The sequence below is a fragment of the Canis lupus genome, chromosome 11 (assembly GCF_003254725.2).
Source record: "Canis lupus dingo isolate Sandy chromosome 11, ASM325472v2, whole genome shotgun sequence".
NCBI classification, from domain to species: Eukaryota; Metazoa; Chordata; class Mammalia; order Carnivora; family Canidae; genus Canis; species Canis lupus.
The window spans coordinates 5,965,169-5,981,485 of NC_064253.1; the positions used below are offsets into that span (position 1 = coordinate 5,965,169).

Sequence of the window (16,317 nt, forward strand, 5' to 3'; positions counted from 1 at the left end):
CTTCAAAGACTAGACAGGTCAGGGGAGGTTTCTAGAGGTTTCTTGGAGCAGAGAACCAAGGCTCAAAGGGGGAAGCACCAAGTTAGGTAAGAGATGGGAGGCATGTTTGTTAATGGGAGTGGTGAGCTCAGGTAAGAGCTAGGAGGTGGAGGTGGAGGTGAGACTAGGCTGGAAGTTGGAGGTAGGTCATTGTAAGGAATCTTCTCTGCTATGTTGAGCTCATGGGATATTATTGGCAGAAAAGAATCACGGATGTCTTACCAGGAATAGGATAAAGAAATATATTATTTGAATTTAAATTCAATTAATTAACATACAGTGTATCATTTGTTTCAGAGGTAGGGTTCAGTAACTCACTGAACCCAGTGATTCATCAGTGTAACACCCAGTGCTCCTTACATCACATGGCCTTTTCATCCATATACCTAGTTACTGGACCCCTACCCCCTGAAATAAAGAAATATCTAATTTAGTAATATTAACATAACTGCAGTGGTTTGGATGGATTGAGGGTGGGAAGAAGATACAGGCAAAGGTTTTAGGATCAGATGGTAAGACTGGATACAGAAAATTATACCTACTTTCCCTAGCCTATCTTTTCCCATAGTTGCAGGACTCATTAACTGTATAGACTACCGAGATTCTTCTCTACAAATTATAACCCCAGGAGACCTTGAATTTGACAGGGTAACTGGGGCCTTGGGGTGCAAGGGCCCCTGGTTCCGGGGGTCCCAAACAGACCAGGTTCGGCCACTATCCACTGACAAAGTCCAAAGGCAGAGAGATGGGTGGTGGCCAAATGAGAAAGGAATTTATTTCAGCGAGGCCAAACTTGGGAAGACAGCAGACTAACATCTCAAAGGCCATCTCTAAACTGTTAGAAATACTTCTAGGTTTATGCAAGGAAAATGTGAGGCCAAGATCGGTGGGTAAGTGCAGGTGGGCAATAGAGGTCAGGTGTATCATTGTCATGGGGTCAGTCACGGAGTCTTGCTGGCTCGACTCAGTCCTGATGGCTTGAGGGGAGACTTTTGTTTACGTCAGGGCACATTTTGCCTGTAGGGTCTTTGGCCTGAGTTTAGAGATAAGCTGGAAAGAAGGGTTCAATCAATGAGGACGTACACACTGAGGTCACAATGGAGTGAGGTTTTTTTTTTTATATTTTATTTAAATTCAATTTGCCAACATATAGTATAACACCCAAGAGAGTTTGAGGTCCTCTTTCAACAAGGACTTTATAATTCTTAAAACCGCTCCCTGTGATTTTATCATCAAAGTGGGAAATGCTCCACAAGAACGTTTGGCTGATCAGATGTGAAAATGCATGAGAGGTTATCAAAGTAAAAATTGCTCCGGAGTGAAGTTAAACAAGGCAAAGGAGACTTTATCCAAGGCTGTGGTGATAGGAGAGGGAACCCAGGACTTGGTGTGAATCCAGTGTGAGACAAAAGGCAGAAGGAAAAGACTAGGGGACGGGCGGGAGGTTGGTCCATGGGAAGTGTCGAGCACATGGAATTATTCCCGAGTTTGCAAGTGTTTTTCTCTGTGATGAAGGCACCTGTGTTTGCTAATTGGCACCCACCAATTAGCAAGTTGGGCTTTTCCCTCCCCCAGAGACTGGCAAACGCAGGCGCCATCTTTCTGGCTGATTACGTCTCATAGGGCTGCCTCCTCGTCTCTGGGCAAGATGTTCCTGGGTTGTACAACTGGCAAGAAGCTCCGAGAAGATTTATATCTCAATAGGACAGAGAAAGAGCTTACAGTAATGAGTTTACCCAAGTAAAAGCTCTAAGGAAAACGAGGTCAGGGCCAAGAGTCAGGAATAAGCCTGGTCTTGGGTTTTGTCAAGCTGACAGGAACGTTAAGGCTGTCTCAGTCAAGGGTAAGGACTATTAATACTACTACCCCATCTTTAGGGTAGATTCCAGCCGACAGAGAGTGAAAAGGAAGATCACTGTTAACAATGGTAGGAAAGAAAAATTAACTTCTTAACCTAATCCTGGAAACTGGAGAGCAGGATACAGAAGAGTGGGCAGCCAAGGTCTAGTGACCCAGACCTGGGAGTACAGAGGTGGAATGCCCAGCTGGAGGGCAGGTGGTGTGCCAACCCCAGGCCACCTGGTGACTCAACCCTGCCTCCTTTGGTGGAAACAATGCCCTGCTTAATGCCCATCATTAAGGAGGGCACATGATGAGATGAGCAGTGGGTATTATACTATATATTGGCAAATTGAATTCAAATAAAATTTAAAAAGAAAAGAAAAGAGTGCCCTGAAGACAGCCCCAGCAGTGGATGAGGGAGAAGAAAAGCAGCAGGACTGTGGAAGCCCCCTTCAGAGCTTGGTCCTCTCTGAGACAACACTGCAGAGCAGCCTGGGCTGTGCATTTGCGATTAGCATCATGTGTTAGCTTCACCAGAGTCACACACACACACACACACACACACACACACACACACACACACACAAAACAGTGCCCCATGTATACAATAAGTATTTTGAAGTAAATTAGAGGTATGTCAGCAGCCAAGTTTTCTGGAACACTGATGCCTTCTCCTTATCCCCAGTTGTACTAGAAATTTGTCAGAAAACCTGACTGAGGAGGTCAGGGATTTTAGAGGCACCCTGGGGGACTCTCTGCACTGCAAAGAGGTGACACTGGAACCACAGGAGTGGATGAGATTTTCACAGTGTTACTGGGGATATAGGGCATTCATGTCTTCCTTTTTTTCAAGGGCCTAAGTATAACCCGGGAAGAATGAGGGTCTAAGAATTCATCCTTGTCTTAAAGAGGAGAAGGTCTTAGCATTGCCTGCTCCAGCGAGGTCTGTGATGCTGAGAACTGTAAAAGGTATGTTTGATTTGCTCATGAAACACCCAGAGGAGAAGAGTGTCAGTCAAGTCAAGGGATCTGGGAGTTGGTGGGGTGAGGGTGGGGCGCAGATGCTTGGTCTTAGCGTGAGAGGTAAAAAAAAAAAAAAAAAGGTGAGGAAGCTGGATGGCTTTTTCAGGAAACCTGGCTTTGAAAGAAAGAAAAATGTAGGGAAGAAAGTCACAGGACTAAGTTACTGGGGATGTATGATATATATTTTTTAAAGATTTTATTTATTTACTCATGAGAGACACGAAAGAGAGGCAGAGACACAGGCAGAGACTCCCCACAGGGAGCCTGATGCAGGACTCAATCCCAGGACCCCAGCACCTGACCTGAGCTCAAAGCTGATGCTCAACCACTGAGCCACCCAGGTGGGGACACCCAGAGAGGATGTATGATATTAATGTATTCCACTTTATCTCCCCAATTATTTTTTCAGTGATCAGAAATGAATGACCAATCAGACAAAAACAATTCCACTCACGAGGGACACACAAGTCAAAGTCCTCCTGAGAAAAACTGTCACATTGGACAGAAGCAACTGGTATGGCAAATGGATATTAGGGTTTCATGGTATTTGGAGAGGTCTCAATTTGGAGATCTCTGAGGTGAGCGTGGACTTGGGTGGAAGGTGGGTCCAGTCAGGATTTCACAGGAAGGTTCTCTGCTTCTCTATGAATGGGACCTTCCCCTTACACTTTCCACTCTGGTCCCTGCGGGGCTGGTCCCATTTCACATGTGCCCCCCCTCCTCCACCCCCCCGCCACTTACCTCTCTTGATTTATAGCCCAGTGTTCTGTGCAATAAAATCCTGCCCTTGAAGAAGAGTATTTTAAAAACCTTTGTTTTTTTTTCTTCCCTATTATGTGCTGGTCATAATTCTAAAACTTTGTATATATTAATTCACCAAATCCTTCTCACAAACAAGATGCTCCTGTTAGCCCATTTTGCAGAAAGGAGACTCTGAGGTTCAGAGAAGTGGGAGCTGGCTGGAGGCATGCCACTACCGAGGGGCAGCGCCAAGACCTGGACACAGCTGGCCTTGCCCTCAGGTCTCTGTCCCCAGACTCTTGCTATGCAACGGAGAATGGTAATCGATGGTATGGAGTTGCATTTTTTCATGGCCATACCTAATCACCGAGTTGTTTCATGAGGTTAAGTTTGTAAAGCAAACCCATACATACACACACCGCGATGAAAATGTCAAGAAACGTGTGTATGTTATCTTAGGCAGCCTGGACTAGTATCAAGCTCAATGGACTGCCGATCAGGCCGCGACTCTGTCACTGGTTTGTACACTGGTTTGTACAACATCCCCTTTTGTTTCCAGGTAAAATATTTCATCTGTATGTCCATCAGCCTGTGTGTTTGGGGGCCATTCAGATGCTTCTCTCCTAAAATCCTTGAGCAGGGCATGCCCTTTCCTCATGACATATGTGCTACATTTTTGAAATAAGGTATCAGGATTTATCAAAGCATCTTTGTTGCTTGTCTCCATTAGGCTTGGTTTCCCTTCCAATTGTAAATGGACCGTTTCTTTTGAAAATTTCCACTAACACTCTAGAAAGCCATTCTAGGAAAATTTTCTTTTTCAAGTGTGGCTTTCACTGAGAGCGGATCTTTCAGGCTTCATACTGCCTCAAAGCCCTGATGGAGTCCACACACCCAAGTAATGACTGTTTTGAAACCTCTTCGAGAACATGGAATTCAGGGGGAGGGGCCGTGTGCACCTGGGGTTCTCACTGTGGTTTGAGGTGCTTCAGACGCTCCACCTGGGTTTCTCAAGCCAACAACTGCAGGACTTTACTCCCTTGTTTTTGTCCTCCATAAAACGCTAATTCTGACTTTCATCCCCACCAGATTTGAGAAGCCACCGGGTATTTTGCAAGTACAAAAGAAATTTTGTTCCTGCTTGGTTTATATATATATAAAACAACTAAGCAGAACAACAACAACAGCAATACACACACACATACATAATACATATACATAATATATACATATATATATAGCTATTTATATTTATAAATTTAATTTATTTATTTGTTTATTTATTTTATTACTTATTTATTAAAGTAGGCTCCATGCCCAGTGTGGAGCCCAATGTGGGGCTTGAATTCACAACCCTGAGATCAAGACCCAAGCTGAGAGGCACCTGGGTGGTACAGATGATTAAGCATCTGACTCTTGATTTTGGCTCGGTTTGGGATCTCAAGATAGTGAGATTGAGCTCTGTCCTCAGCAGGGAGTCTGCTTAAGACTATCTCTCCATCTCTGTCTGCCCCTCCCCTTCCTTTAAAATAAATACATAAATCTTAAAAAAAAAAAAAAAAAAAGACCCAAGCTGAGATCAGGAGTTAGAAGCTCAACTGACGGAGCCACCCAGACACACTCCTTTATTTATATTATATGAGTTTTATACTATGGATTTCTTTATTCAGAATCCCCTGCTTTGAGGAAATTTACAACATCTTTTGAAATGTGATGAAATTAAGCTGTTTATTTCTCTAAGTAAAACATCTGTACTTTCATGACATTATGGCAAAAGTTACAGAAGGTTTATTTTGATACAACATAAAACAAAATTATCCAGTTCTTACTACCAATATATGTTATTTGTTTCATAGCAACAGATAGAGCGGCAGTTAAAATGCTTGGCGTTTCAAAACCCGGGCCCACAGGTAGCAGACTTCAATCCTGAAACAAGGCAGCAGAAAAAGAAAGCTCGGATGTCAAAGATGAATGAGTATTTTTCTGTAAAATACAAGTAAGATCATGATTTCTTACATTTGATTTGTGGGATTATAAAATACATGAGTTTTGGCAAAGGAGAGGTTGCCTCTTTTTTATGTTTTAAAAATATCTTTTCTAAAGTACAGTATCACCCAATGTGTTTGGAAGTTAGTAACTTCAAGAAATAGGCAATAATCCCAAACTAGGAATCAATTTTTTTTAAAGAAGAAGGAAGGAATCAATTTTTTTCAAGAAGCCCTTGGATTAGAGTAATAGCTTCAGTAAGAAAGATGATGAAAAGTAAGAAAGATGTATCACCAGAAGGAGAAATAATATAATCGTGGGAATGAATTCAGGTATCAAATATGCAAGGATATATCATAAGTGCAATGATTGCTGATATAGGAAAGATGATACGGTTCAGAGCCAATGGCTAAGAAAGAAATCTTGAGACATCTTTGGTACAAAAAGGTGGTTTTATTAAAGCACAGGGATAGGACCCGGGAGCAGAAAGAGCTTCACTGGGGTCATGAGGAACGGCACATTATGCACTTTCATGTTGGAAGGGGGTTATGGATAGTGTTAGCCTCCCAGGTATTTTGGAAACAAGGTTTCCAGGATCCTGAGGGCCCTAGCTATTGTTGGGAAAGGTCATTTATTACTGTTTAGTAAACCTTCAGTCATGAGTCCATGCAGATGTATGTCAGTGGGTCATATGCTTGGGGATGACTGCCAACATGGATCTTGGTGGGTAGAGATAAAGGAAGTTTCAAAAGGAATTGTTATATGTTAAAGTAGACTCACAGGGTCCTGGGGGTTGGGCTAAGATTGCCTTTTGCCCTTAGCCAAGAATCAACATCAAGGCTGCTGAGTTCCCAGAGGACTGTCACTCTGCCTATTTCAAGGACTTGTCAGTGGGCTGTAGATAGTAAAAAAATTTAATAATTTTTTCTGCTTTGTTTCCGACATCAATTATTAGCACATCATAAGTATAAGCAAACCCTAAAGAAAAAGATTGATGAATTTGACTATATCAAAATTAAGAATTTATGTCCATTAAAAGACACCTGAAAAATAATGAAAGACAAACCACAAGATAGGAGAAGCTATTTATAATTTGAAAGATTATGTATCCAAAATATATACAAGTCAATAAGAAAAGGTTAAACATCCAAAGAGAAAAATGAACCAATCAACGAACAGGCATTTTGTAGAAGAAAAGGTTAAGAAACATTCAGGATATGGAATCACAGGGCAGCCCCAGTGGTGCAGCGGTTTGGCGCCACCTGCAGCCTAGGGCGTGATCCTGGAGACCCTGGATCCAGTCCCACGTCAGGCTCCCTGCATGGAGCCTGCTTCTCCCTCTGCCTGTGTCTCTGCCTCTCTCTCTCTGTGTGTCTCTATGAATAAATAAATAAGTAATCTTTAAAAAAAAAAAAAGGATATGGAATCACATCAGTGTAGTACAGGGCAGTGCCCCACTTCCCCAGAGAGGCAGTACTTAGTCTGATAATGTCAATGTTGATGAAGCTATTGGTCATGAACTTAGTCTAATATGGTGCAACCACTCTTTAAAAAATTTTAGTATCACCTATATACCTTATGACCTAACATCTTCACTTTTGCTTATATATCCTAGAAAAACTCTTATACATGTACAACAGGGGACATGTTCAAAAATTTCATAGCATTGCTATAACAATAAAGAAAATAAGATAGCAATAGTTGGGGATCCCTGGGTGGCTCAGCGGTTTAGCGCCTGCCTTCAGCCCAGGGCGTGATCCTAGAGACCTGGGATCGAGACCCACATCGGGCTCCCTGCATGAAGCCTGCTTCTCCCGCTGCCTGTGTTTCTGCCTCTCTCTGTGTGTGTCTCTCATGAATAAATAAATTTTAAAAAATCTTAAAAAAAAAGATAGTAATAGTCAAAATGCCCATCCATAATGGAAAAGATGAGAAACTTGTATATTCTCAGTGGAATATACAAGTTATACAGTGGAATGCACATAGAAGTGAAAATATTTGAATAACAGCTAGATGTACCATCATGAGTAAGTTGCAAATCACGACATAGGGAAATGCAATGTGCTTGGGGATTCATACACATGTAACCGAAACAGGGAGATGATTTTTTCCCCACCCAACACGGGGCTTGAACTCACGATTCCAAGTGCCAGGACTCCGAGATCAAGAGTTGCATGCTCTACCAACTGAGCCAGACAGAGACTTGATTTTTGTAACCTGATTTTTGTAACATGATTATGACATGATTTTTATAACAGCAAGCTGTGGTTCCTCTTAGAAGGTGGGGTTGAGGGATGCAGTGGGCAGGGCATGAAGAGGATGTCAACGCTGTTAGACCCTTTATCAGGTTGGGCAGTGGGCATGTGGAGGTTTGCTTCGTCTTTTTTATTTGTGCATGTATGTTTTGCACGCTTGTGTGTGTATGATAATTCAGAATTTTATAGAAGATAGCATCAGGTGGGCAGGAAATTATAAAATTTGCCTGTTGGTATCTGAATTAAGGTGAGGGAATAATTTGGGTTGAGGCAAAGGGACCAGGACAAGGTCCCATATCGGCTCTCCGGTGGCTTCATGACCACCCACTCCCCGATTTCCATAATGGATTTTAAATCCCTGGTGTGCTGACATCTGAATCTCCTGGTGGGCGTAGCAGGGGGTGGGAAGCCCTCCTGCCACGGATGAAGTGCTTTAAATATCACTCTTCAGTGGAAGGTATTCCTGTGGAAGGGAGAACATGAGGCGTCAGGCAGCGGGTCTCCATAGCGATCCTCTGTTAGGGATCCCTGCTTTGTTAGGAGAAGGAAGGAGGGAAGGAGAGGGGAGAGCATTACTGTGTCTGCTTCAGGACAAAGGGTGGAGAAGTCTCCTAATCTTACCACACGAGCTGAGGGCCAGCCTTTTTTTTTTTTTTTTTAATTTCCAATTCTTTTTTTTTTTTTTTAAGATTTTATTTATTTATTCATTTAGAGAGAGAGAGAGAAGCAGAGACACAGGCAGAGGGAGAAGCAGGCCCCATGCAGGGAGCCCGATGCGGGACTCGATCCAGGGTCTCCAGGATCACTCCCTGGGCTGCAGGCGGCGCTAAACCGCTGAGCCACCTGGGCTGCCCTTAATTTCCAATTCTTAATAATGGATATAGGCTGTCCTGAGACACTTTTCTTACACTAAGGCTTTCAAGCAGCTCAATTTTGAAAGGGTTTATTTCAAAAGAACCTGTATTTGAGAGGCTGGTAAAATTCTTGTGAATGCTTTCGCCTCCTGGACGATGGTGGGGCTGGCAGAGGAAGGGTGGGAACCCAAAGCTGGGGTGCAGCCCCTGATGAGCCTCTAGCAAGGAGCTTCCTGCCCGCGCACAGCGCTTACCAGGGGTCCCACCTCGGTCACCTGCTTTCTCCCTCCGCCCTGGGTAATGGGCAGAACCAGAAAGGAACAGAGGCAGGGGCCCCTGGAGACTGTTAACAGAGGAGGGGTGTGTGTGTGTGTTTTCCCGTTGATGGAACAGAGACAGTTCTAACATTTATCTTAAGTCATTAAAAAACAGAATCATATTCACCAGAGTGCTTGTTTGTAGAAAGAAAAAAGTGTAATTTATCAGGGAAAGTTCTTATCAGGAATGCTTATAGTCTTTTTTTTTTTTTAAGGTTTTATTTATTTATTCATGAGAGATAGGAGAGAGAGAGAGAAAGAGAGGCAGAGGGAGAAGCAGGCCTCCTGCAAGGAGGGACTCCCGCCTCAGTGGGACTCGATCCCAGATCCTGAGATCACACCCTGAGCCAAAGGCACATGCTCAACCGCTGAGCCCCCCAGGCGTCCCAGGAATGCTTATAGTCTTAAAGACAAGTTGGGGGCAGGGCATTTGTAGGAAGAAGCTTCTATCCAGCTGGTCTTTATAACCTGCTTTGGTGCAATATTACTCTCCCCGGCACGCTGGAAGAACGAAGGGTACTGTCGGGGACTAGCCTGGCCCTGTTAGAAATTGGTAGAATTTCGACGGGGCACCGCTGCGAGAGACTATTCTTTTTATTTTTTTTATTTTTATTTTTTTTATTTATGATAGTCACAGAGAGAGAGAGAGAGAGAGAGAGGCAGAGACACAGGCAGAGGGAGAAGCAGGCTCCATGCACCGGGAGCCCGACGTGGGATTCGATCCCGGGTCTCCAGGATCGCGCCCTGGGCCAAAGGCAGGCGCCAAACCGCTGCGCCACCCAGGGATCCCGTGAGAGACTATTCTGAAGCGTGCCTGGGTCATCCTTGGGGTGCTCTTTCCTAGGAATTAAGGGATCGTACTTACGAGGTTTGCTGCATGCTGGTTCTTTTTTTTCCATGCTGAGGAAACTGGTCCTGTCATCTGTTTTCCTGGCAGAGTCAGGAAGAAGTACGACAGAAGTGGCAGGCTGATGTGTAATGACGCTGATCTGTGTGACTGCCTGGAGAAGAACTGTCTGGGCTGCTTCTACCCTTGCCCCAAGTGCAATTCCAACAAGTGTGGGCCCGAGTGCCGCTGTAACCGACGGTGGGTGTACGATGCCATTGTCACCGAAGCCGGGGAGGTGGTCAGCTCGCTGCCCTACCCCGTTCCTGACTAGGAGCTGTTGCACCGGCTGCTTTGGTTCTTCTCTACAGCCAAGCCAACCTGGATTTTAGGGCGTGGGGAAATGTTGGGAAGGTATACGGAAGACTCCTCTTCTCTGCAGCTACAGAACAGTGTAGAATGGGCACTCACTCTGGGGCCTTCTCACCGTGTCTTCTCAGACGGCTTCACTTTGTAACCAGAGGCTGACAGCGTCACCTCAACGACACCTCTATCTCTGCTCTCAAGATGAAAATCTCTTTACTCTTCACTGCCTGAGACAATGTAGTTTTAAGATGTTCAGAATTCCGCAGCTGAGAGCTTTTCTTACATAGCACACAAAATCATAAATTAATAAGACCCAGTTACCCTTACAACCTTACCTACCACCACCAGTTCCAAGCCAGAATTGCTCTTTCAGTTATAAAAGACCCCCAACCCCCATGCCTTGTGATTTTGCACTGTATACCCCATAGTCTTATTTTTTATTAATGTTTTGATAACAGTAAAATTGAATTTGGTAACACTTGTCAATATTTTTATGAAGAATTTGTACTTATATAGCTGGACTTGAATGTCCTAAAAGCTAGTGGTTTACTTTTTTTTTCCATTTCAGGATCAGTATTTTCAAAATTTTTTTCCAAAGGGAGGAAACAAGTTATTACGTAAAAGTGAATTGCATGTTAGCTCATGTTGATATGCAGTTGATTTGACATGTGATGTGATTTTTCTCAATTCCGATACATCGTAGGAGGTATACAGAAATTTGAATTAAGGCTTCTTTGGATTTGTTTTTTGTTTTTTTGTAAGATTTTTATTTTTAAGTAATCTCTAGACCCAACACAAGGCTTGAACTCATAATCCTGAGATCAAGATTTGCATGCTCCACTGACTAAGCCAGGTACCCCTCTTTGTCAGTTCCAAAAGCATTCATCTCTGCACAATCCACATGTGCCAGGGAAAGTTCCTAATAATTCTTGACTTGTTACTTGACAGGATATTTTGGGACTAAAACAACAAAAATCCTAAAAGCCATGCTATAGTCACAGCATTTTCCTGTATGTGTAGCAGGAAAACTTACTCTGTCTTCCACATAATTTCCTGGGTTTTCCAGTTTCAAATCACTTTCACTGAGCCTCTTCTTACTTTTGTGAGCCAGGTGCATCCAGTTCACTACCTTGAACCATCATGTCCTGCGAAGAAGGCAGAGATCAAGCTGCACGAGCATGATCCTCTGAAATGCTCACCAACACCGTGCCAGTCAAAAGGAGTGGGTGCTTCTTTTGGTTTATATTTTGTTTTGTTTTGAGAATAACTATTGTTTTATAAATGGCTGACCAAGTGCACTGTTATGGCTTATTTATTTTTAGAAGCATGTAATTTTAAATTTGAAAAGGAATCTCGCATGTTGTCTAGCTAGTGAAGTAGTCAGCAGATAATAATCGAGAGGTTCTTGTGTGCCAGGCATCAGGCAAGGCACAGGGTACTGGGCTGTGAGCACAGCCCAGCTGGCTCCTGTCTTCCAGGGGATTATAGACTAAAACTCATCCTGTGTTTTATACAACTGAGGATTTAGCCCCAGTGAGATAAAATGAGTCAGCTAAGGACACACAGAAGAGCTGGTAGCCTGTATTTTGAACTCCATGACTAGGTCAGTGTTGTTTCCCTGACGCCAAGTATTTCCCTGATTTGCCTGATAGTAAAGCTTCTTTAACTGCTTTTAAGAATGACCCCATCCCAAACTTCAGGAATCAGAACCTCTGGGGATGAGGCCTGGAAATCCATGCTTGTCATCCATTCAGTCATCCAGGTAAGTCTCATGACCAGATAAGTTTGAAAAACACTGCCTTATCACTAGCTGTCCTATTTTCATGTTAAAAACAAAATAATCTTAGGCAAATTAACCTTCAAGTATCTTTCCCTTTTGTCTCTTGTCATCATTTATGTCTTAAACATTAGATGAGATAATCTGATTTAAAATGGACCTTTTTTTTTTAAGATTTTATTCATTTATTCATGACAGAGAGAGAGAGGCAGAGACACAGGCAGAGAGAGAAGCAGGCTCCCTGTGGGAAGCCTGTTGAGGGACTCGATCCCAGGACCCCTGGAGCGTGACCTGAGCTAAGGCAGATGCTCAACCACTGAGCCACCCAGGTATCCCTAAAATGGACCGGTTTAAAAAGTGTGTTGGGAAATTATGTTGGTGAGTTTTCTGAGTTAAGCAAAAACTAAAAGTAAAAGACAGCATGATTACTATGCAAACACCTCATACTGCTTTTATGGAAACCCAGCCAGAACATTTGATGGAGTGCTTTTTTAGAAATCACATTATTTCATCTTGATCTATTGCCAATTCTATGCATTTTTAAAAGGTCCTTGCACTAAATGATCATTGCAAAAATAAATTTATGTGAATTGTCAGATACTTATTTGGCAAGTGTCTAATTTTGTCACAAAATGAACAAAGCTCTCTAGTGATTTGAACTGAATTCAGATTAACAAGGAGTATAGCCGAACTGTCTGATGACATTAACCAAGGAAATTATCAGTAGAACAGGATATTCCTTTTGCTGCTTGGCTCTCTCTTAATGCTGGTGGTGTGCCTTCATGTATATGTATAGAAATTGTAGGTATCAGGTTGTCATTTTGTAATGCCTTGAAAACTGAAACATATATTTGAGCAGGTCTGCAGTGTTTAGCCATCTAGGATATGTGCTGTGCGGCCAGAGGGTGCCTTTCGCACAGACGGCACTGTCAACAGCACCACCTACAGTTGTTCAGTAAAGCAGCCCTGCAAGCAGGTGTCATTTGATGTGTGGATTTCTTGATTGCCTAGGATTTATTGATTCTTAGTATGTGCTAGGCATTGAGTGCTTTAGATTACCTCATATTCTTGTATGAAATAATGAGAAGAAAATCCTTATATTTTTTTTTCCAATTTTATCTTTTGGGGGGTGGGGAGAGAGAGAGAGAAAGAGAGCATGAGTTGGTGGGGAGGAGCAGTGGTAGAGGGAGAAGCAGACTCCTTTGTGAGCAGGAAGCCCGATGCAGGGCTCAATCCCAGGACCCCAAGATGATGACCTGAGCTGAAGGCAGATGCTTAACCAACTGAGCCACCCAGGCACCCAAGAAAATCATTGTATCTTATTTCTTTTCCTTCCTTCTTCATGGTGTCTACAACAGCAGAAGTCAGTTTTCAGGTTATTCAGGAGAATGGTCTCTAGTTATGATGTAGCCAAGCAGTTTTATACTGTTTCTTTTTTAGAATCTCTATTTTAATCCTGTATTTGGAATATTCTTTTTCATCTTCACAGATTGCCTAAAATTCTTCCTTTTTTCCATGGTACTGTAGAAAGGAAATGACATGTCTACGAAGTGTTGATTTTTGTTTAGACTTTGTAGTTTGAGCAGATATCCGCCCTCACTTTGTATGATTGTGTGTTCTTAAGTTGGCCAATGTTTAGGGCATATATAATAAATTCAGAGATCAGGGGCTGAGTTTATTTTTATTTAAATATTTTATTTATTTGAGAAAGAGTGAGAGAAAGCACGAGGGAGGTGAGGGGCAAAGGGAGCCCAGGACCCTGTGATCATGACCTGAGCCAAAGGCAGACATTTGACTCACTGAGCCACCCAGGTGCCCCCAGGGACTGAGTTTAATTTTTTTTTTCTCCAACACTGCTTTCAACAGTCGTGCATGCTTAATCAATCCACCACTTAGTGATCCCTCATTCATTTATTCATCCGTTAATTTACTAAGCACTTCTTACTTGCCAGACACTTTATTAGGTGCTAGGGATAGAGCGGGTAAGAAAGAAAAAAAATCATAGGTGATATTAAGTAAAAAGAGAACGCACTCCAATTCCCACTGTGTCATGCCTTCTGTCAGGTCCTTATCCATCTGCCAGCCTCTCTCCATGTTTCAGAGTTTTATGCTTGTTTTATTTATAATGTCTAGCCTTTTTAGCTGTATTTACTGAGAGAAATAGAAAAAATATATCCACCCCATCTTTATTGGAAGTGGAAGTCCCTTGTTTAGGTTTTGATATACAGGTAATGCTAGCTTCCCAAAAGGAGGGGGAACAGCTATCTCTTTTTTCTTCTCTGGAAGACTTTGTTTCAGATGACATTCTTCTTCCTTAAATATTTGTTGGAAATTGTAGGTAAAGTCATTTGTGCCTGAAGGGTTTGTTTTTTAAAATCCATCTTTAATTAAATTTTCAAATTTTGAAACTTAATTCTCACAAAATTAACTCTTATTATTTATATGCAGAAAATATCTCCCCCACAGTTTAAAAAAAAAGATTTTTATTTATTTAATAATGGGAGACACAGATTGAGAGGTAGAGGCATAAGCAGAGGGAGAAGCAGGCTCCCTTTGGTGACCTGATGCAGGCCTCCATCCCAGGACCCCAGAATCACGACCTGAGCCAAATGCAGATGCTCAACTACTGAGCCACCTAGGCACCCCTCCCCCACATTTTAACTCTAAACCACTAAAAGGATAGTACAAACCAGTATCCTTTCAATAAATCCCTTTCCCTCTCTTACGTTGGGCAAAGTTGGATTATCTTGTTTATAAACAAAACATCCAAAACCACTTAGAAAATGGAGAGATATTTATACTTGGAGCACTTTCTTTTTCAACCAACCTTCATCAGAAACGTGTTCCTTAAAAAAAATAAAAAAATAAAAAAAGAAACGTGTTCCTTTTCTTTCCTGAGGTATACCTAAGGCCTGATTTAAGAGGTCTGAGTTAGAGGCTCTCTGGCTTCTCAACTAACCTATTTCCAATATGAACCAGTACGCTCCCAGCAGTGACAAATGAGAAACAGTTGTTATACAGCTCAGAATGTGCCAACTGAAATAAAATACAAATTACCTACTTTTTAGGAGTTATTGCAAGCAAGTCCCAGAGGTGGAAGGGAGAGAGAGAGGAAGGGAGGTTGGGGGGTAGAGGTGGGGATGCTTCTTTTTAGAACTACTTGAGATTCAGAATCTCCTCCAGCTTTAAAATTTTCTATACAGCACTTGGCAGCAGAATAGCATTAAGTTATATGATTTCTGTGATTTTTGCATATATTTTGAGAAGATGAGGTTCATTTACATTTTGCAGTTTTTAATAACCCATTTTCTTAAAAGGTTTGTGGAGAAAAAGTTACATGCTTGGTTTTGGCTCCCTCTGCTGGCCACTCTTGGGCATTTGAAGTTTTACACAGAGAACAAAACCAAGACTGTTACTGAAATAGATTTGGGGTTTTTTCCCTCAAGGTTTAATTCAACATTTTAGTTTAACATTTCCAAATTTATGACAGACCCTTAGGTATGGTAAATATATCTTTATCTTGGTACTTTGTTTTTTGCTTCAGGACGATAACTGAAAATGATACATTTGGCTGAAATATAGTTGAGAAAATATTTCAGATAAAATGTATAACTCCCATTATGTCTCTTTCTCAAGCTGTCTGTGTTGAAGATACCCAGTTAGTTATGTGGACTGATATGGACTTTTTTTTTTTTTTAGTTTCTTTGTTGGCTTTTCATGATCAGCCTATAGATACATTCAAGACAGCTAGGGTTTTGCAACTACAAAGAGCTCTGGCTAACTGAAGCCAAAAAAGGGCCCATCATGTGTAAGGAAATGCACAAGAACTGGCTTTGAGAAGAACAGGTGCCAGGGCAGCTCTCTGGGGATGGGTAGTATTGCATTATAGACCGTGGCCTTCAGGACCAGTGGTCAGGATCTCCGCTGATTTGGGGGAGAGCTGAGTGGTCAGGTTGACATAGTAGCTGCTTAAAGCAACAAATAGAGCCAAAGAAGAAGACTCAAGTCTTTAGGCACTGCAGTGGAATAAGAGGGAGACTAATACCAGACAGAGCAGGACTCCCTCTGTTCCATGTTCCTCCTGGGCAAGGTTCAGGTAGATCTGTGCAAACACTGCCGAGGGAGCCCTGAACGGAAGGCTCCTGCATAAAACTTTATGCCCCTTGTGTTGGGGGAGACAAGGTGGGTAAGGTCTAGACATGGAAGAGTAATGGCTACCAAGTCAGAGTGGAGAAAGGTGTCTTTCAGATTCCTTCCTCCTCCCAATAAGGAGTAGAAGTAACTGAAGAAG

General features: G+C 42.4%; 1 protein-coding gene across 1 annotated transcript; it reads left to right on the plus strand.

The window, feature by feature from the left end:
• Positions 1 to 3,322: 3,322 nt before the first annotated feature.
• On the plus strand, positions 3,323 to 15,116 carry ARL14EPL (ADP ribosylation factor like GTPase 14 effector protein like). The gene is made up of 3 exons (XM_025446780.3): positions 3,323 to 3,418; positions 5,502 to 5,641; positions 9,995 to 15,116. The coding sequence occupies exons 1-3, from the start codon at positions 3,323 to 3,325 to the stop codon at positions 10,215 to 10,217; spliced, it is 459 nt and encodes a 152-aa protein (XP_025302565.1). The 3' UTR covers positions 10,218 to 15,116.
• The last annotated feature ends 1,201 nt before the right edge of the window (positions 15,117 to 16,317 follow it).